This window comes from Phragmites australis, chromosome 16, assembly GCF_958298935.1.
Source record: "Phragmites australis chromosome 16, lpPhrAust1.1, whole genome shotgun sequence".
In the NCBI taxonomy this organism is placed as follows: Eukaryota; Viridiplantae; Streptophyta; class Magnoliopsida; order Poales; family Poaceae; genus Phragmites; species Phragmites australis.
In genome coordinates this window covers 2,283,483-2,310,708 of record NC_084936.1, presented here as the reverse complement: position 1 = coordinate 2,310,708, position 27,226 = coordinate 2,283,483, and the positions used below count along the sequence as shown (strand labels likewise).

Below are 27,226 nucleotides of genomic sequence, written 5' to 3'. Positions count from 1 at the left end.
GTTTTTTTTGTGATATTAGTTCTGTTGGTCGTTATGGTTTGGTTAGTAGGTGGTGTTGATTGTTACTCTGTTCCTTTATTATCTCTCGGTTCCTGTTGGTGGTCATAAACACTGTGGATTCCATTATTACATAATGGAAAATGGGTCTCCCCGTATTCCAAAAAAAAATCAAGACTCAAATCATTTCACAATCAAACAATACCATGCTACTAACAGTAGCATCGAACAGGTAGGTTACAATGAACATTGGACGCACGACAACATAGAGCGCCTCCGCTGCTGCCTAGTAGTACATATATTGTGTAATGCCAGATGCATGAAAGCACTCCACACTTAATGTACACCTGAAGATTAATCTGCTATAAGTACAATACTTAAGTAACAGGTATGGAAGAGGCTTATAATAAATACATCTAGAAGTTGATAGTGCACTACACCTGGGCACCTCATCACAGCTACCTTAGAGGAAAGCATAATGCTTGGATTCGGAAATAGACTCTCATCTTCCCATCGGCGATCAAGTTAGCAAAGCTCTTGCAGTTGCAATAAACCATCTTCCGATCCGACCCCATTTCAGCACAATAGCAGCTGCAAATCCGACACCAAAGCCCAGCCCGATGAAGAGAAACAAGACCACATCAACATGATGAGAGGAGTTGTCTACGTCTGGCACAATTGGAGTATAAGGCAAAGCACCACAAGGTAATTTAGATAGTGGCGGTCCGCATAGTCCTGCATTCCCGTCAAATGAATTGCTATCGAATGTAGAGAACTGACGCGATTGCGGTATCTTTCCCACCAAGCGGTTGTTTGACAAGTTCAGGGAGGCAAGAAAGGTGAGATTAGTTAGCTCTTGTGGAATCTCCCGTGAGAGTTGGTTGCAGGATAGGTCTAGTGACTCCAAATCAGTCATGCTGCCAAGTTGGGCTGGAATTTTTCCCGTGAAGGCGTTGTGTGACATGTTTAGCACGCGTAGTGATACAAGTCTTCCAATTGATTCAGGAAGGGTACCCTCCAATCTATTGTTTGAGAAGTCAATTGCTGTTAGGGTAGTCAAGGTCCTTTCAAACAACATATAAGACCCCTTGTATGTGATCTCAATAGAATCTTGATAGAATCCATTAGGGGTTGAGACATTTAGAGCAGAGATAATTTCTCCTTGACTATTGATCTTGAAAATCATCATTTCTAACCGCTCGAACCATTGGGATCTCAAATTCCCAGAGAAATTGTTTGAGGCAAGATCGATAATTTGCAAGCTCGAGAAACATTCCTCAGATCTGTTATCCCCAACAATATCACTTATGGCGCCATAAAATTGGTTGGATCTCAGGACTAGCACATAAAGATTGGAAAGCCCCATCAGCCAAGATGGGAAAGTGTCAGCTATTTGGTTGCCTCCAAGGTCCAGAACCTCCAATTGCGAGCAGTTAGAAAGTCCCCTGGGAATCTGCCCTTCAATCTTATTGCCATGTAGATCTATCGTATGTAAAGCACATCGGGTTGTAATATTGGAAGGCAACATCCCTTCAAAGTGATTCTCCCTCAAGTTTAAAACCCGCAACTGACCATTTTCTATCAGACAAGATGGAACCGAGCCACTAAAGTTGTTATGTGATAGGTCAAGGATAACCAGCATTGAATTGCAAAATGAAGTAGGTATATGCCCATTTATACTATTTTTGGACATGATGAGATACCTGGTGTAACTAAGATAGAAAGCCCAGTTTGGAAGAACAGAAGAAAATCTGTTGTTTGAATAATCCAAGAATTCTACTGATGAGTTTGGCATAGGGATCCGCCCCCCAAGTCTATTGAAACTAAGATCAAGACTGACTAGTGAAGTAGAAGGGAGAACATCTGAAGTAAGTTGAATACCAGTGAGCATGTTATGTGAGAGATTCAAATAGGTAAGGCTACTTAATCTCCAAAACGAGGTAAAGTCCACCAAACCTCTCAAGTTGTTCGAGCTAAAGTCCACATGCTTCAAGCTTGTTAGTTGAAAGAATGTCTTGGGAATAGGACCTGAGAATTTATTTTTGCTCAAGTCCACAGACTCCAACTGTGAAGGTGCCTTGTCAAACTCTCGTATAGGACCAGAAAGCTGGTTCCCAGAAAGACACAGGCTACGTAATACTGGAAGAGTGAAAATAGATGATGGAATTTCCCCTGCAAGGTCAGTAGAAAACATTTAGTTAGAAGGTGTCTCCTCTTCTATTAAAATTTGATTCGAAAAATGATACTTTCCATTTTGTTCAGAACATGAATAATAAATTATCTATTTTTCTGAGGAAAAATTGGTATTGTACCATCAAAAAATCCCATGTTAGTTACTTTATTTTTGACCAAGACGATTAGTTATATACCACAAGAAGAATCTCATGCACTTTAGTTCCACTGAAAGATTGCTTTGTTTCACTACTCCATCCAACTCCATTACTTGTTTGCCATTATTTTATTTTATTTTAGCAGCAATGACATATTGAAATGTGATATTAACCCTTCCTCCCTCCCTCTCTCCTTGTGGGTCCAGGGTTCATAAATTTGACAAAAATCGGTCAAAAACCCCAAAAACCGGTCAATTTGGTCTGTGTGGAATTATGAATTCGATAGGTTTTTTAATTTGAATTCAAAAAAATAAAAAAATCACAAAAAATTCTAAAAATACTAGAGATAGTTCTAAGACCCTTTATGATTTTTTTTTCAAAAATAATGTCATTTGCATCGTATTTCATGGAGAGGAAGTTTGGAAAAAAAGAAAAGGCGTGCTTTAAAACAGTGCAGCTCATTTATTAACTCACATTAAGAAAAACATTAACATACAAACACATATTTTTTGTGTGTAGGGTGTACTTTAAGAGGGTCTATAAAATTAGTTTCACTTCATTTAGAGTTTTATTAATTTCTCCATGATTTTTACAAAGTTCACAAGCATTAAATGAACATGTTAGAAAAAAGCACTGTAATTAACTTTTTCATGTCTACCATTATTTTTCCTACACAAAGTATTGTATAAGTAAACTAATAAAAGGGGTTTCACTAATTTTGGAGGTGTGATGGATTAGTTATGAATTAATCTATTTGCAACACATTTACTCAATCTTGCACGTTACAATAACTATTTCATGATTTCATGTATTTTTAGAAGATAGAGGATCATGTAACAAGACTAAAAAATTGGTTTCATGATTTTTGGTTTAGCAAATAATTAACTATGCATTTAACTAGGTTTAAAAAATAAATTTTCTCACAGACCATATACAACTTTCTCACGAAATCAACAAAATTTGTTTCACTTGATTTGAAGAACAGATGAATTAATTATCGATGTTACAAGGTTAAGCTAATTTTTTGGTTTTTCTTGAACTTTACTGAAATTCCATAAAACCTAAAGATTTTTGATTGAATTCAAGCGGTTTTTTAGGAAATCGAGAGGTTTTCAACCACAAATGAAATGCGGGAAATACGGTCAGTTTTCAATTGAATTCGGTCGGTTACCAAATAGTCGATTTGACCGGATTTTGCCTCAGTCAAACCAGTTTGACCGGTTGAATTCGGCCGAATTCTCGCTGAATTTCAACTGCATTTTCCAATATTCGGGAAAACCGTGAAATTGCCAACGAGCGATTTCCGACCTGCAACTGAATTTGTGAACCCTGGGTGGGTCACGGCCAAGAAGAAGCTAGCGAGGTCGCTGGATGGCTACTCCTGCGTAATATCTTCTTCTTTTTGCTTCTACAATGGGAAAGCAAGTTGAAATATCGGTTTGCATTTGGCTGAACAGTTTTCTTGGCAACGCAACATCTTTGGAAGGATGTTCGATGTAATAGCTAGTTTTGGTGTTGTTTTCCTGCTAAACTATGTGTTAGGCAAAGGTGCAGTTTTGCTACAGTGGATTTGTCTGAACTTCAACTGCCGCACCATGACATGCAACCTTCTGCATCCATGACATGCAACTTATTGTTGGAAAGATGCAAATAGGTAAGGCTACTTAATCTCCAAAATGAGGTAAGGTCCACCAAACCTCTCAAGTTGTTCGAGCTAAGGTCCACATGCTTCAAGCTTGTTAGTTGAAAGAATGCCTTGGGAATAGGACCTGAGAATTCATTTGTGCTCAAGTCCACAGACTCCAACTGTGAATGTGCCTTGTCAAACTCTCGTATACGGCCGGAAAGCTGGTTCCAAGAAAGATCCAGGTTGCGTAATACTGGAAGAGTGAAAATAGATGATGGAATTTCCCCTGCAATGGCAATAGAAAACATTTAGTTAGAAGGTGTCTCCTCTTCTACTAAAATTTGATTCGAAAAATGATACTTTCCATTTTGTTGAGAACATGAATAAATTGTCTATTTTTTTGAGGAAAAAAAATGGTATTGTACCATAAAAAAATCCCATGTTTAGTTATTTTATTTTTGACCAAGACTATTAGTTATATGCCGCTAGAAGAATCTTATGCACTTTAGTTCCACTGAAAGATTGCTTTGTTTCACTACTCCATCCAACTCCATTACTTGTTTGCCATTTTTTTAAATTTTATTTTAGCAAAAATGACATATTGAAATGAGACATTAACCCTTCCTCCCTCCCTGCCTCTCTCCTGGGTGGGTCATGGCCAAGAAGAAGCCATCGAGGTCGATGGATGGCTACTCCTGCATAATAGCTTCTTCTTTCTGCTTCTACGATGGGAAAGCAAGTTGCAAAATTGGTTTGCATTTGGCTGAACAGTTTTCTTGGCAACGCACATTGGCTTCATTTTAATAAAATGGACATGGGGTGTTGCCCTTTGGTTCCAAGAAAAAAATTGTTAAAATTGTATCACTACTTCACCCTGTAGGCTAGTTTTGTGACTGGTTTTGTCACCATGGCAGTCCAAGTCAGCCTTTGACACATGATGGGAGTTCACGTCACTGAGTGTTGGGATTTTGAGAAAGATTTTTGCGCTAGGGTTGTGCGTCATGCATTTTGCTCAATGAAAAAGGAGCAGAGGGAGCCATGGTGATGTATACTGCCATCATGGCAAAACCGGGTGTCATGGATACCACAACGGAAAAACTACTCTCAAAACTGGCCTTGTGAAAAAAGTGATCCGGTTTTAGAAAATAAAAGGGTTAAATGGACAAAAAAAACTAAAGGGCGTTGAATGTACAAACATGATACTTCAAGTGAGTTAAATGGATTTTGTTTTTCCAAAAAAATATGGTAGTTTCTAGTCAATAAAAAATAGCAACGTTTCACTCTTGTCCACACCTCTATATGACGCATCTCATCTCACTCATCTATTAGCTAGCATGATCATGCAGTTCCGATTCATGTAACCTTTGATTGATGCCAGTAACTTTTAATTTGCATGCCTTTTTGTCTAAATACTATCCATAAACCTGTTGCATGCCTGGATGAGATGAAATGCCTTAATTGCTTTTTATGGAAAAAAAAAAACTATGCAATGTTCTAATTTGCACATTTATAGTCCTAATACTACCCCTGATGAACAGGAAGACACTTTGTTATGATAACCTACGACGCTACTCTTGTAGTTGCATGTATCACCCATCATTTGCATCACATGGTGTGTTTTTTCATATTTTAACCCTTTTCAAAAACTATTTTTGAAAATGAACCAATGGTAAAATTATTTCCAGTTTACCCCCGGGTTCCGCGCCATAGACGCGGAGTGGCGTCGCCAAAACCCATAAAAACCATTCCTAGTTTTGACCTTGAGGTTTGCGCCACGGCCGATGGTGTGGATGCTGGCTGTGTTCACACCAGGCATGATGGCGTGAACACGGTCAACATCCACACCATCATCCGTGGCACGGATCCTGAAGGTCAAAACTGAAAATAGTTTTGCCGCTGATTTCTTTTTAGAAATAGTTTTCACAAAAGGTCAAAATATGAAAAAAAAAACACCATCACACGCATCACATGTTTCTTCAACACCAGGTCCATGGACCAGCTGCATGTCTCCACCCTCCCAGTGCCTCTCACATCGGAGTTGTGTAACTAAAGCTCATTGGATATACATAATTTACAATTAGCAACAGCCAGACTATTTTGGTGTTGACGTTAGTTTCACATGTACGGTAACTAGTGTAACTCATAAGGGGTAAGTGATGTACTATAAAAATGCTCTAATAAGTAAACACAAGCCTAAGCATTTGATAAGAAAAGGAAATGACAGAGTATATTCTTACCATTGAGAGAATTATGTGAAAGATCCAGTATGGTTAGCTGAGTCAAATTAACAATTGAACTTGGTATGCTCCCAGAAAAGTTGCAGCCTTCAAGATCTAACCATGTCAATTTTTTGAGCTGCCCGATTGCATAAGGTATCGTCCCAAAAAACTCACTATGAATTGCCATGGTTTTCAAGTTAGTGAGGTTGCCAATTGCAGCCGGCATTGGCCCTGAAAAGTAAGAATCAATAATATACATGTTTCTCAATTTTGTGAGGCTGCCAATTGCAGCCGGCATTGGCCCTGAAAACGCAGAATCAAGGATATGCATGTTCCTCAAATTTGTGAGGTTGCCAATTGCAGCCGACATTGGCCCTGAAAACTCACAACCTATGATATTCATGTTCCTCAAATTTGTGAGGTTGCCAACAGAAGATGGCATTGAACCGTATGACGTGCAGTCAATCATTTCCAGTGTTTGCAAGTCCATGAGGTTGACAATTGCAGAAAGTATTGGCCTGGGTATGATGCAGTCAACCACGGTCAAACTTCTCAAGGTCTTGAAGCTGCTCACTAAGGAAGGTGTTGTCACATAGAAGTCGCGTCCAAGGAGTGCCAAGCTCTGCAAGTTCTTGTGGTTTCGAATCCAAGAGACAATTGATCCTAACTCACTTATTGAGTCAACAATAAATTCCAGCTGGCATAGAGACCCAAGCCTACCGAATGAAGAGAGCAAATCCATGGAATCTAAATTATTCCCGCCAAGACTTAACTCCTTCAATGAGTGGAAATTGCTGGAAGATGTAGGTTTAGCATACGAAAAGGTTGTCAGGCCTATTCTCAAAGTCTCTAGAGAATTAGAATTAGATAAACTTGGCAAATGCCCTCCGAGATCCTCATTATAGGACAAATCGAGGACCCTTAGATTTTTCGATTGAAAGGACCTGGAGGGAAACCACCCCTCAAGATTAGTATCAGAAAGTTGAAGCACGGTTAAATTGGGAAAATCCATGAAGAACTCTGGAAATGGACCGGCAGTTAGAGCATTGTTTCCTTGGAGGTTGATCACAGCGAGAGAATGGAGTCTTGAGAGGGATTTATGAATAGGACCGCTCAGGTTGCAAAAGCCCAAGCTAAGTACGTGAAGACGAGGAACAGATGTAGCAAGAGATATGCACCACTCTTCTCCACTAGGAGACAAATCCACTCCGTCAAGGTAGAGCTCTCTTAGATTGCTGAGGTTTGCCACTAGGGTATCAAAATTGGCTTCCAACAAATAGCTAAAAGTGTCAATGTAGTTCGAAGTGGGCATACCATTGTACTCATAATCAAAGGAACTGGAAAGATCCAAGGAGAGAAGGTTCACCAGTTTACTGATGCCAACAGGTATCTGGCCAGAAAAGCCCGAATTGGAAAGATTTAGGTGGGTTAGCAAAGGGAACCTCTCAAATCCAGTAGCAGGGATGTTGTCTGGCCTCAGTGATACTGGGTTGCTCCAGTTTGGACTGAAATCATTCATGCTAAGGTCGAGGCGTCGAAGGGATGCGAGGCTGAAGACCGCTGGGTCCAAGCCGTTACTGGACAAGCCACGATTGTTGAGGTCGAGCACCGTGACATTACCAGAGGAGGCGTCGCAGCCAACACCCTCCCAGAGACAGCAGTCGGTGCCATCTCGCCATGACGGAAGCGTGGTGGTAGATTCAACGAAGGAGAAGGACTTCTTCAGCTTGAGGAGTGCCTTAGCTTGACCTAGATGGCACCGAAAAGGAACAGGGAGGTGACTGAGGTTACCAGCATCAGCATGGGTGCTGAAGGTGGAGAGTAGTATGTGGAGATGTGCAAGGTAGAGTAGTAACGCACAGCCGATGGAAGCCATAGTCCAGCAGAAGTATGAGCTGACTGGCTTCCAAAGAGGCACATGCACATATATAGCCATAGTCCACCAGTTTCGGTCAAGTCTTCTTCCATGAATTAAGTTGATGGTCTGAATATGAAAATTCCAAGCCTTTGCTCCTGCAAACACGTCAAGCAAGTAAGAGTAAGATACAGACAAAAAATAGCGATGGATCAAGACATTAAGGAAAGAAAGAGTTTGTCATCCACTACTACATAATAGTGATCCGGTAATTGGAAGTCCTGCTATCACCTATCATATTTTATATGTAAATATTAATACAAATTTTATATGTAAAATAAAAAAAATCAGTCATTAGTGTGACGGGTCACTATTATGATCCATCACTTATGACCCATCACTTATGACCTTCAACAAAAAAGATAGAAATATAAAATATATGATGTCCATCACAAACACGCAATAGCTGAGGTAGTAGCGCGCGCGAGGGGAAGTGGCGGGTTCGATTCCCGCTTGACGCAAAGACTAAAAATAGTGCTGAAAAAATAGAAGTGACCCGTGGTCAGTGGTGATAGGCATGTGTTGGTATGGTTCGGGTGAATTTTTTTTTGATTTTTTCTATAAAAAACACGAAAAACGTAAATCAGTCATAAGTGACGGGTCACACACTTATAACCTTAATAAGTAACGGGTTAAGTTTTATCCCGTCAATAATGATTTTATTGGTGACGAATTTTTACCCATCACTTATAACTAGTCATCAGTGATGCGTTCAGGGTGCCTATGACGATTATGACTTATCACTTTTTAAGTTTTTTTCACATAGTGGATGTTCGATGTAATAGCTAGTTGTGGAGTTATTTTCGTGATAAACTTTGTGTTAGGCAAAGGCGCAGTCTTGCCGTGGTGTTAGGCAAGTAGTGGGAGGAGCTGTGCAAGGAAGAGCAGTAAAGCCCAAACGATGGAAGCCATAGTCCGACGGAAGTATAACTGATAGGCTTTGAAAGAGGCACAGGCGCATATATGAATATGATGGTAGTGCATTGTCTAGCAATTACTGTAGTGATGGATGTGATACATAGTGTGCTAGCTCCAGTTTTGGTCCAGTAGTCTTCTTCCAAGTCTTTAATTTGCTCCTGCAAACACGTCGATCATGCAAGTATGAGTAAGAATGCAGACAGACATACAGTAGTGGTGGATCAAGAAATTAAGGAGAGATTCGATAACAAAAGAAAGGGACTTGTTAATCATATCGTGTGAAATGAAGAGCAGTAAAGCCCAAACGATGAAAACACGTCGATCATGCAAGTTGGAATTGGTAGGCAAAAAGGTTTCTAGTCAATTGGAATTGGCAGGCAGGTTGGCAGTATCAGCGTATGCCAGGGGCTGTACCTAGCTAACTGCGACTCCTGAATCTTTGATTGACCTTTCGTCAATGGCTGTTCCTATCTTTCTACCATGTACTTATTAGTGATCGACTCTAATTGCAAATCCAACTATCAAGACTTAGCAAGTCACGGTGGAACATATTGAAGAATATCTCGATGGAATCCGTATCCGTTTGGGGATTGGGATAAGGTCCGAAGAGAAAAACATCAAGCTCATGTTGGTTTTTTCCCCCTCTTGTTAGTGCCCTTCCATTATTAAAAAAAAGAGTTTTTACGGTGCTCCGTACATACTACCTATAGGTAGGAGATATTATAGACTTAATACTACCGTCCATATGATTGAGCATTTTAGTAATTATCACAGTATTATTAATATTTACCTATCATACTATTGAAGGGCACTATAATTTTTTTATGTAATCCACGAATACTCGGTTCCTCAATCACACGAGAGCTGCGGAGACGCTCGCGATAGCAGGCTGCAGCACGCTAGAGAGGCGGCGGTGCGCATGAGGGCGGAGATGCGCGTGAGACGGCGGAGGCGCGCGTGAGCTACGGAGGAGCGCGCGAGCGGCGGGGGTGACGACAAGTTGGGTATAATCATTCGTGTCTCATGTTGCACAATATTACTTCCATGCCATTTCTTTTTTTCCAAAAATGCTCTTATACTCTCACATACTCCATATACTACATCTGGATGATAAAGAGTATTCTAATCGATATAGACCATCCGATCTAAAAATGGATAACCCAAATTACTTGGAGACCACCGTAAAATTTCTAAAAAAAATTATGTCTTTCTTTGGTTGGAGCATGAAGCGACACCAAGGTCCTATTACTGTAGAGAGGATCGCCACAACATGACTTATAGATCGGATTAGCGAAAAGAACAATTAGCAAAAAGAACAAAATAAGAAGGCAGGAGATCGAGCCAAAGTGCACACAGCAGCAGCTAAGATTGGATCCAAAATCGTGGTTATTAGCAGTATCAGATCGGTTTCAACTACCTTGTAGTTTGTTATTTTATTTTCTTTTCTAAGCACACATTTATTTCGCAGAATAACTGTAATAATGATTTTGGCTTTGTGCATGCTCGGTGCAGATGCCAGAATTTTATTCCATTATTAAAAAAAGCATTATCAAATCGGTACCTCTTCTTGTGCTCCTAGATGCTCAAAATCCCCCGATTTTGTTCGTGGCTGTGGCGCGCTTCATGGTGTAGCCGGACTGACTCCTCCTCCATCACCACGAGCGGCTCCGCGACGATGCCAAGAATCGACCAGCCAAGACCAGACGCGGAGTGGTGGCGTGGCGGGCGATGTGGACGGGGAGGATGTCGGGCGCCGGCCCGCAGCCCAACAGTGACCGGGAGGGCATGGCACTGCTCGTTTAGAATGTTCCGTAGCAAAATTATTCACCTCCGATACTCAACCACCTTCCAAAGATCACACCAGGTTTGATTTGATTTGTTTATTTTTACTATATGGTTATGGTTACGACTATGACTTTCCTGCCTGATGGTGCAAAGCAATAAACCGCGAAAAAAGAGCAGCACGCTCTAATTTCCTGTAGACATGAGGATGGCATTTCATTTTGATGACATGAGGATGCCAAGACCAGAAATCAGGCAGGCAAAGGCTTCACTGATGCAGGATAAATGACAAACAGATGATAATGATCTCAAAAGTTCCAACTAATTAAGATCCACTCAATTTTGTCCACAGCACCTAACAATTGAGGGAACATCTTAACTTACAACATTCAGAGCATAACACAGCCAACATCCTGACATTTCAACATTCAATTAATCAACCGTTCCGACTTTGGAACAACCAGGTTGCGGTTTTGACCAATGACAAGGCTAACCAGTACAGAGTAAAACCAAGGCGGCTTAGGGATTCAAGACCTCGACGTCTGTAATGGTGGTTATTTATTGGAGGGAAGAGAGGAGGGGGATGACGACCATGGAGGTTGTCGGTGGCTATAGTGGGTGGCGGCGTGAGAGAGAAGGCGAGGGTCAGTTAGGCTCTAAACATCTGGACGGCAAGAAGAAGGGTTTCACTTCTAATTCTTTTTTATCTCTTTATTGATAGTTTGTCTCTCTTTATATAGAGATATACTAACATAGCTCCTAAGTAATCTATTACAATTTGAAAAGTAATAAAAAATCCTAATCTACTTAATAGCAAAGAAACGGCATGGACCCGACAACCACTACAGTACATGTGGTACTCAGTATCCGTGAGCGGGCTTTTGGGTCGGCCGGTCCTAATGGGCCATGGATTGGACCATGTCCCATGACATCTCCCCCCCCTCCCTCACTTGTAGTTCGTCCTCGAGCTGCTAATTGGGGAGAGCTCCACATGCTGCAAGGTGGAGGTCAAGGTTGAAGTCCGAGGAAGCCCCATGTTGAAGAACGAGTTCTGCTCCCATGCGGCTTTCTAGCATGATGAGGCAGTGTTGGAGATGGTTGATCAAGAACTCCATTTGCCTTGTGTTGATGACGACAGTGGCCTTGAATCGAAGGAGTCTGTATATCATTGTTGCACCATTGATGTTGACGAAGAAGAGATACTTGGCGATGAGCTCAGAGAAGACATGGATTATAGTGACGAGATCCTTGGAGATGTCGTAGAATCCCTTGAAGATGATTGCAGTGTAGTACTCCCTTGTATCCACATGCATCCTTGTCGTGCCCATTAGAAGATTCCTGCAAGACAGAATTAATGTGTTCCTTCTGGATGTTGATATCTGTCATGCATTATTAGTCCGTCACATGTTGGGCAGGGGAATTGAAGATCATGCACGCGACATATGATCCTCATGGTTACCATGTAAACGAGGCAAGCAGGTAGGCGATGAGGACCATCGCAAGAGCGGCGAAGGTCCTGAAGAGGGATGGTGTGGTGGTGATCATCTAGACTTGGGCGGTTGGCGACACAATGGATGTAGCCAAGGCCGCTAGTGGAACAACAGTCTCCGAAGCATGTTGTGCGACGATGTGGACAGCCTTGTTGGAGATGATGTGGACAGGAAGGGCGGACATACGTTCCTCCTGAATGCTGATGGCTGTTGGATGCAATGAAGGTCGAGCAACCGTTGTCGGTGTAGAACGCCCGAAGATGAAGTTGTTGACAACTGGATGGGTGCGCTCATTGATCTTTGTCGATTGCAGTAGAAGAGGACAGTTGATCGACCCAACACGAAGGACACATGTTGTTCAGGCTATAAAAAAAGCACGTCTGGGGGACATCTGGTGCTGTTGGGGTGGTTCGTGGTCACTCCGCCATTGTTAAAGTAGAAGTGGTGGTGTCGTGGAACATGGAGACAGTTGTGACCTTAGATCCTTCTCTCGCCATTGAAGGCAAGGTAGTCGGGGAGGGGTACCGGACATAGCCATTGTAGAAGGATGCGAATGATGGCGTATGGGACGGTGAACCTGAGGGCATAGAGGCAAGTGGTCCCTATCGAAGTGATATAGGGGGCAACTCGAGAATTGACCCAGCCACTTGGGGTTGAGGAGGTCAGATCAGGCAGCCGGTCCACGCCACTGGGTACGAAAGTCATCGTCGGATCAGCGTCGCTGTAGGGTCGTTTGGTGTCGAGCTCAAAGGTTTCCCACCGAAGGACTTGCAGATCGGCGGTGGTTCAGTGGCATCAAACGCCTTGGGGCCTCTTGCCCTGAGCGTGAAGTCCAGGTCAGTTGTGGATAGCGAACGAGTGTCTGCGGCTATTGAAGTGCCATAAGCCTCGGTGAGGGACTCCAGAAACCGTAGACACTGCAAAATCCTGTGTAGCGGCCGTGTGTTCCTCCTGAACATTGTGGGCTACGGAAAGGAAGTCTCCAGTCACATTCTCCGTAGATTCTGCAGAACATGAGACGACGCCATGTGTGTCGGAGAAGATGTCGTTGGCGCATGGCACTTGAAGGTCGGGGAAGCCGGTCAACTCCTGATGAACAATATCATTGGTACTGTTCACACTGTGTGTAGTGGAATCCACATGGAACTGTCCGCCTTGCGGTGAGGTGGAAGAAGAGGCTGGAAGAAGCAACCCGGAAGGCGACATGGTGGTGGGGCTGGCGAAGTCATGAAGGACAGCGTCGATGCTGGCGGAGGATTCATCGTCGGGCACACCTAGGGAGACATGGGCAGCACCGCCTAGCGTCGAGATAGGGTGGAAGATCGTCGTAGAGGGAATGCCGCTATTCGACGTGTAGGCGATGTTGTAGGAGTGTTCATCTGCCGATGGTCACTGAGAAGCCTTGGTCATGACCTCCGATGAAGCTTCTGATGACGGGACGATGGCATCTGGCAGGATGACGGTTGTTGGCGGTGAAGCAGCTGAAGATGCATCAATGATTGACAGTGTGGTGACAGGCGGTGGCATGAAGAAAGCATCCATCGAGGCAGCGCAGTTACCATGCTGCAGATCATCCTTGTTGGTATAGGCATCTGAGGCTGGCGGTTGGCGCGGTAAGGGGGAAGAAAGCTTAGGCGCCTCCTTTGGATCCCTTGGGCCGTTGAGGGTGGCGAATAAATCAGCAAACCATTGTCGGTATTCTTGGTGGTATTCCTCAAGTTGCTGACACAGATTAGCCCATGATGGCACAGTATCAGAGACGAGTGGGGTATGAAGATGGGAGGAAATCGGAGCACCATAGGTACTGTTCACAGACGGAACAATGTCGATGAACAGTACCATGAGTGTTGTTCACTTGAGGAACAACGTTGCGGTTGTCGTTGTCGAGGTCAATGCAGTCCTTCGCGATCACATCTGTGACATGTAGATCTTGAGTTGACTACAGGATCAATCCCTCCGACGAAATCCATGATATCAGAGTGAGCTCTGATACCAGATGTAATAGTGGTTGTTTATTGGAGAGAGGAGAGGAGGGGGATGTCGACCATAGAGGTCACTGGTGGCTATGGTGAGTAGCAGCTAGGGTTTGGGCGCAAGGAGGCGACGGCGTGAGAGAGAGAAAGCGAGGGTTGGCCAGTCGCCAGGCACTTGGATGGCAAGAAGAAGAATTTTTGTTCTAATTTTTGCTTATCTCTTTATTGATGGTTTACCTTTCTTTTTATAGAGAGGCTAACTTGACCCCTAAGTAATCTATTATAATTTGAAAAGTAATGAAAACCCTAATCTACTTAATGGCAAAGAAATGGCATGGACTTGGCAGCCACTACAGTACGCTTGGTACTATTTGTGCATGCAAACAGTACCCGTGAGCGGGCTTTTGGGCAGACTGGTCCTAATGGGCCATGGCCCATGACAATATCTCTCCTCTGTAAATGGTTATTCAAACTCCTCAATGAAGAAGGAATATGGCAGGAATTATTAAAAAATAAATATTTGGGGTCAAAGACAATATCTCGGGTCCAATGGAATCCAGGGGATTCATATTTTTGGGCCGGACTGATGAGGATCAAACAACACCTTTTTCACTTCAGTACCTTCACCATCAAAGATGGCACACAAACCATATTCTGGGAGGACACGTGGTTAGGGAACTCGCCGCTCTGTGGCCAATATCCCAGTCTGTATAATATAGTCCGCCATAAATAGAAAACCATTGCACAAGTTCTACAGTCATCACCGCTGAATGTTCCATTCCGACAGAACTTAATGGGCCCAAAGTTGATAGCCTGAAAGAATCTCCTTGAGAGGATTAACAATATCAATATTACAGAAGAGCGGGATGAAATCAATTGAAATTTGAACCAAAATGGTCATCTCGGAAAATTCCTTATATCGCGCACTAAAACACATTGACACACCAAATATAAACAAACAAATGTGGAAACTGAAATTGCCCACAAAAATTAAAATCTTCCTTTGGTACCTCTGCCAAGGAGTACTCCTAATCAAGGATAATTTGATAAAGAGAAAATGGTAAGGTAGTCAGAAGCGTTACTTTTGCTTAAAAAATGAGACAATTAAGCACCTCTTCTTTGATTGTCGATTTGTCCGTTTCACACGGTTCATCATCTAGATGGCTTCAAACTTTTACTCGCCCGTAGCGTAACTCATATGATAGGAAACTGGTTCCGTGGCCTTAGTAAACAATTGAGAGCTCATATACTGTTTGGAGCAGTGGCTTTGTATTGGTCACTATGGCTATGCAGAAGTGATATGGCATTTAAATGAGAAAAATTTATGCTCCTTTGCAGGTAATCTATACATGTATGCACTAGCTCCGTACTTAGTCTATACTCCAGCAGCCAGAATCTCGAGAGATGGTAACAGCGGCATATATGCGACTAGAACAGGTAGTTAGGGTGCTCTTTACACGGCACGGTTGGGGCTTTAGGTTTCGGATTTCGAACCCACCGCCTTAATTTCCCTCTTTTCAGCTTCAATGTTCTCAGAGAGTGCCTTCTATGTAATGGACTTTTTTTTTTATTGTTTTCTACTTTGGGTTGTGTGCATCTGAGTTATAACAGGTGGGCTGGACTGTACTTCCCAGACATAGACTTTTACCTTCACGGTTGCCTGTTTAAAAAAGCGGATGATTATTAGCGCATCCTACTATTTTTTTAAAAAAACTCTAAATATAATCAAACGTATATGGATTCAATTTTTCACAACATAAACTGGGACAAAGTAATAGTTAATGGTAAATTTTCTATGAAAATCAGTCATCCATATAAGTATTGCCGACATCTTTGGCAACTTGTGGTGCATGGAATTTACAAAGTACAATAGTAGTCTTACACAAAAAGGATGTCAGAAAACAGTTCCGGTATTACATATTACCTATTGCCAATTGATTGAAGTGAAAATCACGTGAAAATTTGATAAACCAGATGTCACACTCTGGCACAGGGTACTTCTGAAGAATAAGGAAAGAGAAAACCATATTACTTCAGAGAAATACATTTAGCATGGGCAGGGGTATTGAGAAATTAAAAACATCACTGGAACTAGTTTAGAACTGTAGATAAGTATGATACTAAATGGGTTAAGGTCTACAATTCTAGAAAGGTTACACTATATGACCTCGCCAGGACTTTGTTCTTTTGTTTTTGGTTCCCAAAGCACAATTTCATTGTCAACACTGTGCAAATCCAAGTTAGCACAGATCAGATGCGCTCATCATTCAGTCAGTAACCAAAATTAGCCTCAAGTAAAGAGGTTAGGTTGTAAGACTAATCTACTGACTAAAAAGACTGCACGTTTGTACAGTACGATAATATAGTTCCAGGTACAGTCCGGTATTTCGAACCAATAATATGCACACATTCTGAGCACTGTACTGTGCAATTAGTATCCTTCTAAAGAATGAGGAATTTCACCTTTGACAGGATGAAGTCAGCAAGCCACCTAGTACAATCAACATAGTTAGAGTGTACTGCAGCAATCAAGACCTGAAAACAAAGAAACAGGTTAGTATCATACCATGAGAATTAATTAGCCACCAGTAGTTTGCAAAAGAATGGATTTAAAGATGACTGATATATGCTTAGCATACCGGAAACTGTACATATTTTGTTGGAAACTTGGATGGAAGGTCAATCCATGAATATGATTTGTCAACATATGGCCAAAATTCTGTGACAACATCGACAACTCTGTCAGTGATATGCAGCACGAGAATGTAAACATGAAACTACCTTGAAGTAGTTTTCTAACCTTTCATCGACCAGATTTTCACAGTATGGTCCATGCCACAACTTGCAAAACGATTAATATCACTAGGGTGGAAGTCCTGCAACCATAAAAATAATTGAACAGTATTTAACAGAAGCATGAAAGAAGTATCAGTCATTGTGGAGCCAAGATCTTATTATAACCCTGATATGAACTAAAAATTGGACTGCTGAATAAGAAATGGTAACATCAGAATCTGGATGAGAAGTATCTTCAGGGCACTTTCAAATGAATAATATTCTTAAACAATGCCAAGTAGGAGGCAGGAGCTACTTACAACACTCAAAACTTCATTCCGGTGACCTCCTGCTCCAGCAAAAATCAAGATGCAGATCCCTCTATGGACATTCCATAGCCTAACAGATTCATCCAATTCAATGCCGAGCGAAACAGCGTCAGAACACAAAAATAATTTTGTACGTCCAGGATCAGAACAGGTTATTTACCAAACTTGCTTGCAGAAATGATGAGCGAAGGTTTCAGCGCTTGAGTTCTTAACTCGTTTATTGAATCACCATGGCCAACAAAGCTCCCATAATTTTGTAAAAAGAAATAAGACACTCACTACACGCCCCTGATTCATAGTTTAGATGGAAATTTAGTGGCAAGCCCAGTCCCCTAAGGCCCTGACTACAAATCACAAAAGTACATCCACCAGGTTATACATGACTTCACTGTAGTATAGTTACTGAAGTATTCAACACCTACAATCTTCTGTGGACAAAAGTTATAGTTTGCTAATGGTATTGATACATAGCAAAAAGACCATTCCCTAATTAGTGCAATTTTCAAATGACTTTCTGGAATGGACAACACAGATAAACCGGCATTTATGAAGCAAATGATGCACTGATTTATGCAAATGACACTTCGTTCAACTTTGCAATAGGAACATAGACAAGCCTGGGGGTACTAGACCTTAGCTAACTTCTCGGTAGCACAGTTGATGACCCGAATGATACCACTGCTTCCTGATGCCACCAACAGCGATGAGCCATCAACATGATCGCGAGCCCAGCTTAGAGTGTAGAATGACTCATCATCCTTCTGAGATACATAGGCATCACCAGCATTGGAGTAAGCACATTATCAAAGTTACATTAGCAACCACAGACATTGGGCATTGTCTTTCTTACATCCTCGTCAATGTATGCTTGTAGAAGAGCAAAACTACCATTCTCAAGGCAGCGGTAAGTTGTCACCTGCAGGATCAAGAGGCAAGAGAGGCGATTTCTCAACATGAGCAGGGTGAAAGTAGCATCTTTTCATCTTAAGGGGCATTAAAAGATTATCTTATAATCAAAGCACTAGTACTAGTATCTGATTCCGAACTATCCTTTCCCCAATGATCCTTTTTTTTATATCAAAAGTCGCAGCTTTTCATCAAATGTACAGGAAATTCCACCATCGGTGGCGAAGATGTCGTAGTAGCGGGCATCCATGAAGTAGAGCTTGTACTCCCGGTGTGCTGGCCGCTTCCGGCTGGGCACGAGCGACCCCTCCGCCGCCTCACACCCGGGCCCAGCTTCGCCATGAACGCGCTTCAGAATTTGAGGGTTTAAGTGCACGGATTAAATAGGGGGTTAGCGCTTAATCCTTTTCTGGAAACCAAATTGGAAGGGAGGCTTTCACACTGCAAATCGAATTAAATCAAATCCTCGCTAGCACATCGAAAGAAACAGCAGGACGCGGATTCAAATCTGCAACCTTTACGGGCAGTGCCTTACTAATGTTTTGATGTCTTGCCAAGCACCAAGACTCCATTCATTTCACTATCAATGCTACTAACAGTAGCATTGACATGGTAGCTTACAATGAACAGCAGACGCACGACAACATAGAGCGCCTCCGCTGCTGCCTAGTAGTACAGATATTGTGTAATGCCAGATGCATGAAAGCACAACTGAAAATTAACCTGCTATAAGTACAATACTTAAGTAACGGCTATGGAAAAGGCTTATAAATACATCTTGAAGGTATAGCGCCCTACACCTGAGTACCTCATCACTGCTACCTTAGATTCCAGGAAAGCATAATGCTTGGATTCAGAAACAGACTCTCACCTTCCCATCGGCGATCAAGTTAGCAAAGCTCTTGCAGTTGCAATAAACCGTCTTCCGATCCGATCCCATTTCAGCACAATAGCAGCTGCAAATCCGACACCGAAGCCCAGCCCGATGAAGAGAAACAAGACCACATCAACATGATGAGAGGACTTGTCTACGTCTGGCACAATTGGAGTATAAGGCGAAGCGCCACAAGGTAATTTAGATAGTGGCGGTCCGCATAGTCCTGCATTCCCGTCAAATGAATTGCTATCGAATGTAGAGAACTGATGCGATTGCGGTATCTTTCCCACCAAGCGGTTGTTTGACAAGTTCAGGGAGGCAAGAAAGGTGAGATCAGTTAGCTCTTGTGGAATCTCCCCTGAGAGTTGGTTGCAGGATAGGTCTAGTGACTCCAAATCAGTTATGCTGCCAAGTTGGGCTGGAATTTTTCCCGTGAAGGCGTTGTGTGACATGTTCAGTATGCGTAGTGATACAAGTCGTCCAATTGATTGGGGAATGGTACCCTCCAACCTATTGTTTGAGAAGTCAATTGCTGTTAGGGTAGTCAAGATCCTTTCAAACAACATATCAGACCCCTTGTATGTGATCTCAATAGAATCTTGATAGAATTCATTAGGGATTGTGAGATTTAGAGCAGAGATAATTTCTCCTGAACTATTGAACTTTGACACCATCGCTTCTAACCGCTCGAACCATTGCGATCTCAAATTCCCAGAGAAATTGTTTGAGGCAAGATCGATAATTTGCAAGCTCGGAAAACATTTCTCAGATCTGTTATCCCTAACAATATCACTTATGGCGCCATAGAATTGGTTGGATCTCAGGACTAGCACATAAAGATTGGAAAGCCCCCTCAACCAAGATGGGAAAGTGTCAGCTATTTGGTTGCCTCCAAGGTCCAGAACCTCCAATTGCGAGCAGTTAGAAAGTCCCCTGGGAATCTGCCCTGCAATCTTATTACCATGTAGATCTATCGTCTGTAAAGCACATCTGGTTGTAATATTGGAAGGCAACGTCCCTTCAAAGTGATTCTCCCTCAAGTTCAAAACCTTCAACAAACCATTTTCTATCAGACAAGATGGAATCGGGCCACTAAAGTTGTTATGTGAGAGGTCAAGGATATCCAGCATGGAATTGCAAATTGAAGTAGGTATATGCCCATTTAAACTATTTTTGGACATGCTGAGATACATGGTGGAATTAAGATAGAAAGCCCAGTTTGGAAGAACAGAAGAAAATCTGTTGTTTGAATAATCCAAGAATCCTATTGATGAGTTTGGCATAGGGATTCGCCCCCCAAGTCTATTGAAACTAAGATCAAGACTGGCTAGTGAAGTAGAAGGGAGAACATCTGAAGTAAATTGAATACCAGTGAGCATGTTATGTGAGAGATTCAAAAAGGTAAGGCTACTTAATCTCCAAACCGAGGTAAGGTCCACCAAACCTCTCAAGTTGTTCGAGCTAAGGTCCACATACTGCAAGCTTGTTAGTTGAAAGAATGCCTTCGGAATAGGACCTGAGGATTCATTTTTGCTCAAGTCCACATACTCCAACTGTAAGGGTGCCTTGTCAAACTATCGTATAGGGCCAGAAAGCTGGTTCCCAGAAAGACACAGGCTATGTAATACTGGAAGAGTGAAAATAGATGATGAAATTTCCCCTGCAAGGTCAGTTGAAAACATTTAGTTAGAAGGTGTCTCCTCTTCTAAAAATCCCATGTTTAGTTATTTTATTTTTAACCAAGACGATTAGTTATATGCCGCCAGAAGAATCTCATGCACTTTAGTTCCACTGAAAGATTGCTTTGTTTCACTACTCCATCCAACTCCATTACTTGTTTGCCATTTTTTTAATTTTATTTTAAGCAGAAATGACATATTGAAATGAGACATTAACCCTTCCTCCCTCCCTGCCTCTCTCCTGGGTGGGTCATGGCCAAGAAGAAGCCATCGAGGTCGTTGGATGGCTACTCCTGCATAATAGCTTCTTCTTTCTGCTTCTACAATGGGAAAGCAAGTTGCAAAATCAGTATACATTTGGCTAAACAGTTTTCTTGGCAACGCACATTGGCTTCATTTTAATAAAATGGACATGGGGTGTTGCCCTTTGGTTCCAAGAAAAAAATTGTTAAAATTGTATCACCACTTCACCCTGTAGGCTAGTTTTATGACTGGTTTTGTCACCATGGCAGTCCAAGTCAGCCTTTGACACATGATGGGAGTTCACGTCACTGAGTGTTGGGATTTTGAGAAAGATTTTTGCGCTATGGTTGTGCATCATGCATTTTGCTCAATGAAAAAGGAGCAGAGGGAGCCATGGTGATGTATACTGCCATCATGGCAAAACCGGGTGTCGTGGATACCACAACGGAAAAACTACTCTCAAAATTGGCCTTGTGAAAAAAGTGATCCGGTTTTAGAAAATAAAAGGGTTAAATGGACAAAAAAAAAACTAAAGGGCGTTGAATGTACAAACATGATACTTCAAGTGAGTTAAATGGATTTTGTTTTTCCAAAAAATATGGTAGTTTCTAGTCAATAAAAAATAGCAACGTTTCACTCTTGTCCACACCTCTATATGACGCATCTCATGATTTTTGGTTTAGCAAATAATTAACTATGCATTTAACTAGGTTTAAAAAATAAATTTTCTCACAGACCATATATAACTTTTTCAGGAGTATAAATACTTCTATCATGTAGTTCATGTTATAACAAAATCAACAAAATTTATTTCACTTGATTTGAAGCTCAGATGAATTAATTATCGATGTTACAAGGTTGAGCTAATTTTTTGGTTTTTCTTGAACTTTACTGAAATTCAATAAAACCTAAAGGTTTTTGATTGAATTCAAGCGGTTTTCAACCACAAATGAAATGCGGGAAATACGGTCGGTTTTCAATTGAATTCGATCGGTTACCAAATAGTCGATTTGACCGGATTTTGCCTCAGTCAAACCAATTTGACCGGTTGAATTCGGCCGAATTCTCGCTGAATTTCAACTGCATTTTCCGATATTCGTGAAAATCGTGAAATTGCCGCCGAGTGATTTCCGACCTGCAACCGAATTTGTGAACCCTGGGTGGGTCACGGCCTAGAAGAAGCCAGCGAGGTCACTGGATGGCTACTCCTGTGTAATATCTTCTTCTTTCTACTTCTACAATGGGAAAGCAAGTTGAAATATCGATATGCATTTGGCTAAACAGTTTTCTTGGCAACGCAACATCTTTGGAAGGATGTTTGATGTAATAGCTAGTTTTGGTGTTGTTTTCCTGCTAAACTATGTGTTAGGCAAAGGTGCAGTTTTGCTATGGTGGATTTGTCTGAACTTCAACTGCCGCACCATGACATGCAACCTTCTACATCCATGACATGCTACTTATTGTTGGAACGATGCAAATAGGTAAGGCTAATTAATCTCCAAAACGAGGTAAGGTCTACAAAACCTGTCAAGTTGTTCCAGCTAAGGTCCACATGCTTCAAGCTTGTTAGTTGAAAGAATGCCTTGGGAATAGGACTTGAGAATTCATTTGAGCTCAAGTCCACAGACTCCAACTGTGAAGGTGCCTTGTCAAACTCTCCTATAGGGCCAGAAAGCTGGTTCCAAAAAAGATCCAGGTCACGTAATACTGGAAGAGTGAAAATAGATGATGGAATTTCCCCTGCAATGGCAATAGAAAACATTTAGTTAGAAGGTGTCTCCTCTTCTAAAAATCCCATGTTTAGTTATTTTATTTTTGACCAAGACGATTAGTTATATGCCGCCAGAAAAATCTCATGCACTTTAGTTCCACTGAAAGATTGCTTTGTTTCACTACTCCATCCAACTCCATTACTTGTTTGCCATTTTTTTAATTTTATTTTAGCAGAAATGACATATTGAAATGAGACATTAACCCTTCCTCCCTCCCTGCCTCTCTCCTGGGTGGGTCATGGCCAAGAAGAAGCCATCGAGGTCGTTGGATGGCTACTCCTGCATAATAGCTTCTTCTTTCTGCTTCTACAATGGGAAAGCAAGTTGCAAAATCGGTATACATTTGGCTGAACAGTTTTCTTGGCAACGCACATTGGCTTCATTTTAATAAAATGGACATGGGGTGTTGCCCTTTGGTTCCAAGAAAAAAATTGTTAAAATTGTATCACCACTTCACCCTGTAGGCTAGTTTTATGACTGGTTTTGTCACCATGGCAGTCCAAGTCAGCCTTTGACACATGATGGGAGTTCACGTCACTGAGTGTTGGGATTTTGAGAAAGATTTTTGCGCTATGGTTGTGCATCATGCATTTTGCTCAATGAAAAAGGAGCAGAGGGAGCCATGGTGATGTATACTGCCATCATGGCAAAACCGGGTGTCATGGATACCACAACGGAAAAACTACTCTCAAAATTGGCCTTGTGAAAAAAGTGATCCGGTTTTAGAAAATAAAAGGGTTAAATGGACAAAAAAAAAAACTAAAGGGCGTTGAATGTACAAACATGATACTTCAAGTGAGTTAAATGGATTTTGTTTTTCCAAAAAATATGGTAGTTTCTAGTCAATAAAAAATAGCAACGTTTCACTCTTGTCCACACCTCTATATGACGCATCTCATCTCACTCTTCTATTAGCTAGCATGATCATGCAGTTCCGATTCATGTAACCTTTGATTGATGCCAGTAACTTTTAATTTGCATGCCTTTTTGTCTAAATACTATCCATAAACCTGTTGCATGCCTGGATGAGATGAAATGCCTTAATTGCTTTTTATGGAAAAAAAATCTATGCAATGTTCTAATTTGCACATTTATAGTCCTAATACTACCCCTGATGAACAGGAAGACACTTTGTTATGATAACCTACGACGCTCCTCTTGTAGTTGCATGTATCACCCATCATTTGTATCACATGGTGTGTTTTTTCATATTTTAACCCTTTTCGAAAACTATTTTTGAAAATAAACCAACGGTAAAACTATTTCCAGTTTACCCCCGGGTTCCGTGCCATAGACGCGGAGTGGTGTCACCAAAACCCATCAAAACCATTCCCAGTTTTGACCTTAAGGTTCGCGCCATGGCCGATGGCGTGGATGTTGGCTGTGTTCACACTAGCTATGATAGCGCGAACACGGTCAACATCCGCGCCATCATCTGTGGACCAGCTGCATGTTTTCACAAAGGGTCAAAATATGAAAAAAAAAAACACCATCACACGCATCACATGTTTCTTCAACACCAGGTCCATGGACCAGCTGCATGTCTCCACCCTCCCAGTGCCTCTCACATCGGAGTTGTGTAACTAAAGCTCATTGGATATGCATAATTTACAATTAGCAATAGCCAGACTATTTTGGTGTTGACGTTAGTTTCACGTGTACGGTAACTAGTGTAACTCATAAGGGGTAAGCTAAGTGATGTACTATAAAAATGCTCTAATAAGTAAACACAAGCCTAAGCATATGATAAGAAAAGGAAATGACAGAGTATATTCTTACCATTGAGAGAATTATCTGAAAGATCCAGTATGGTTAGCTGAGTCAAATTAACAATTGAACTTGGTATGCTCCCAGAAAATTTGCAACCTTCAAGATCTAACCATGTCAATTTTTTGAGCTGCCCGATTGCATAAGGTATCGTCCCAAAAAACTCGCTTTGAATTTCCATTGTTTTCAAGTTAGTGAGGTTGCCAATTGCAGCCGGCATTGGCCCTGAAAACCCAGAATCAATAATATACATGTTTCTCAAATTTGTGAGGCTGCCAATTGCAACCGGCATTGGCCCTGAAAACGCAGAATCAATGATATGCATGTTCCTCAAATTTGTGAGGTTGCCAACAGAAGATGGCATTGAACCGTATGTTCTGCAGTCATTCATTTCCAGTGTTTGCAAGTCCATGAGGTTGCAAATTGCAGAAAGTATTGGCCTGGGTATGAAGCAGTCAAACATGGTCAAACTTCTCAAGGTCTTGAAGCTGCTCACTAAGGAAGGTGTTGTCATAGAGAAGTCGCATCCAAGGAGTGCCAAGCTCTGCAAGTTCTTGTGGTTTCGAATCCAAGAGAAAATTGATCCTAACTCACTTATTGAGTCAACAAAAAGTTCCAGCTGGCATAGAGACCCAAGCCTACCGAATGAAGAGAGCAAATCCATGGAAACTAAATTATTCCTGCCAAGACTTAACTCCTTCAATGAGTGGAAATTGCTGGAAGATGTAGGTTTAGCATACGAAAAGTTGGTCATGCCTATTCTCAAAGTCTCTAGAGAATTAGAATTAGATAAACTTGGCAAATGCCCCGTGAGATCCTGATTATAGGACAAATCTAGGACCCTTAGATTTTTCGATTAAAAGTAGCAGGGATGTTGTCTGGCCTCAGTGATACTGGGTTGCTCCAGTTTGGACTGAAATCATTCATGCTAAGGTCGAGGCGTCGAAGGGATGCGAGGCTGAAGACCGCTGGGTCCAAGCCGTTACTGGACAAGCCACGATTGTTGAGGTCGAGCACCGTGACATTACCAGAGGAGGCGTCGCAGCCAACACCCTCCCAGAGACAGCAGTCGGTGCCATCTCGCCATGACGGAAGCGTGGTGGTAGATTCAACGAAGGAGAAGGACTTCTTCAGCTTGAGGAGTGCCTTAGCTTGACCTAGATGGCACCGAAAAGGAACAGGGAGGTGACTGAGGTTACCAGCATCAGCATGGGTGCTGAAGGTGGAGAGTAGTATGTGGAGATGTGCAAGGTAGAGTAGTAACGCACAGCCGATGGAAGCCATAGTCCAGCAGAAGTATGAGCTGACTGGCTTCCAAAGAGGCACATGCACATATATAGCCATAGTCCACCAGTTTCGGTCAAGTCTTCTTCCATGAATTAAGTTGATGGTCTGAATATGAAAATTCCAAGCCTTTGCTCCTGCAAACACGTCAAGCAAGTAAGAGTAAGATACAGACAAAAAGTAGCGATGGATCAAGACATTAAGGAAAGAAAGAGTTTGTCATCCACTACTACATAATAGTGATCCGGTAATTGGAAGTCCTGCTATCACCTATCATATTTTATATGTAAATATTAATACAAATTTTATATGTAAAATAAAAAAAATCAGTCATTAGTGTGACGGGTCACTATTATGATCCATCACTTATGACCCATCACTTATGACCTTCGACAAAAAAGATAGAAAGATAAAATATATGATGTCCATCACAAACACGCAATAGCTGAGGTAGTAGCGCGCGCGAGGGGAAGTGGCGGGTTCGATTTCCGCTTGACGCAAAGACTGAAAATAGTGCTGAAAAAATAGAAGTGACCCGTGGTCAGTGGTGATAGGCATGTGTTGGTATGGTTTGGGTGAATTTTTTTTTGATTTTTTCTATAAAAAACACGAAAAACGTAAATCAGTCATAAGTGACGGGTCACACACTTATAACCTTAATAAGTAACGGGTTAAGTTTTATCCCGTCAACAATGATTTTATTGGTGACGGATTTTTACCCATCACTTATAACTAGTCATCAGTGATGCGTTTAGGGTGCCTATGACGATTATGACTTATCACTTTTTAAGTTTTTTTCACATAGTGGATGTTCGATGTAATAGCTAGTTGTGGTGTTATTTTCCTGATAAACTTTGTGTTAGGCAAAGGCGCAGTCTTGCCGTGGTGTTAGGCAAGTAGTGGGAGGAGCTGTGCAAGGAAGAGCAGTAAAGCCCAAATGATGGAAGCCATAGTCCGACGGAAGTATAACTGATAGGCTTTGAAAGAGGCACAGGCGCATATATGAATATGATGGTAGTGCATTGTCTAGCAATTACTGTAGTGATGGATGTGATACATACAGTGTGCTAGCTCCAGTTTTGGTCCAGTAGTCTTCTTCCAAGTCTTTAATTTGCTCCTGCAAACACGTCGATCATGCAAGTATGAGTAAGAATGCAGACAGACATACAGTAGTGGTGGATCAAGAAATTAAGGAGAGATTCGATAACTAAAGAAAGGGACTTGTTAATCATATCGTGTGAAATGAAGAGCAGTAAAGCCCAAACGATGAAAACACGTCGATCATGCAAGTTGGAATTGGTAGGCAAAAAGGTTTGTAGTCAATTGGAATTGGCAGGCAGGTT

General features: G+C 41.8%; 3 protein-coding genes across 4 annotated transcripts; all 3 read right to left on the bottom strand.

Moving 5' to 3' along the window:
* Window positions 1-189: 189 nt before the first annotated feature.
* On the bottom strand, window positions 190-8,177 carry LOC133894933 (receptor-like protein 19). 2 transcript variants are annotated; one of them, XM_062335128.1, is made up of 3 exons: window positions 6,192-8,177; window positions 4,025-4,240; window positions 190-2,169 (listed from the first exon to the last, which is right to left on the bottom strand). In XM_062335128.1, exons 1-3 carry the CDS (start codon window positions 8,107-8,109, stop codon window positions 518-520), a joined length of 3,786 nt encoding a protein of 1,261 aa, XP_062191112.1. In that variant the 5' UTR covers window positions 8,110-8,177; the 3' UTR covers window positions 190-517. The 2 variants fall into 2 exon arrangements, with proteins under 2 accessions (XP_062191112.1, XP_062191113.1); XM_062335129.1 differs by lacking the exon at window positions 4,025-4,240.
* A 7,651-nt stretch (window positions 8,178-15,828) lies between these two features.
* Window positions 15,829-17,502, bottom strand: LOC133895999 (polycomb group protein FIE2-like; the record flags this gene model as incomplete). Its single annotated transcript, XM_062336519.1, has 6 exons — window positions 15,829-15,911; window positions 16,176-16,251; window positions 16,715-16,786; window positions 16,891-16,970; window positions 17,052-17,127; window positions 17,347-17,502. Coding segments are annotated over 6 exons (543 nt in total), but the record flags the coding sequence as incomplete, so codon positions are not given.
* A 1,626-nt stretch (window positions 17,503-19,128) lies between these two features.
* LOC133895998 (receptor-like protein 38) lies at window positions 19,129-25,463 on the bottom strand. Its single transcript, XM_062336518.1, is given in 3 exon segments — window positions 19,129-20,712; window positions 22,580-22,800; window positions 24,612-25,463. Coding segments are annotated over 3 exon segments (2,547 nt in total). The 5' UTR covers window positions 25,354-25,463.
* Window positions 25,464-27,226: the final 1,763 nt, after the last annotated feature.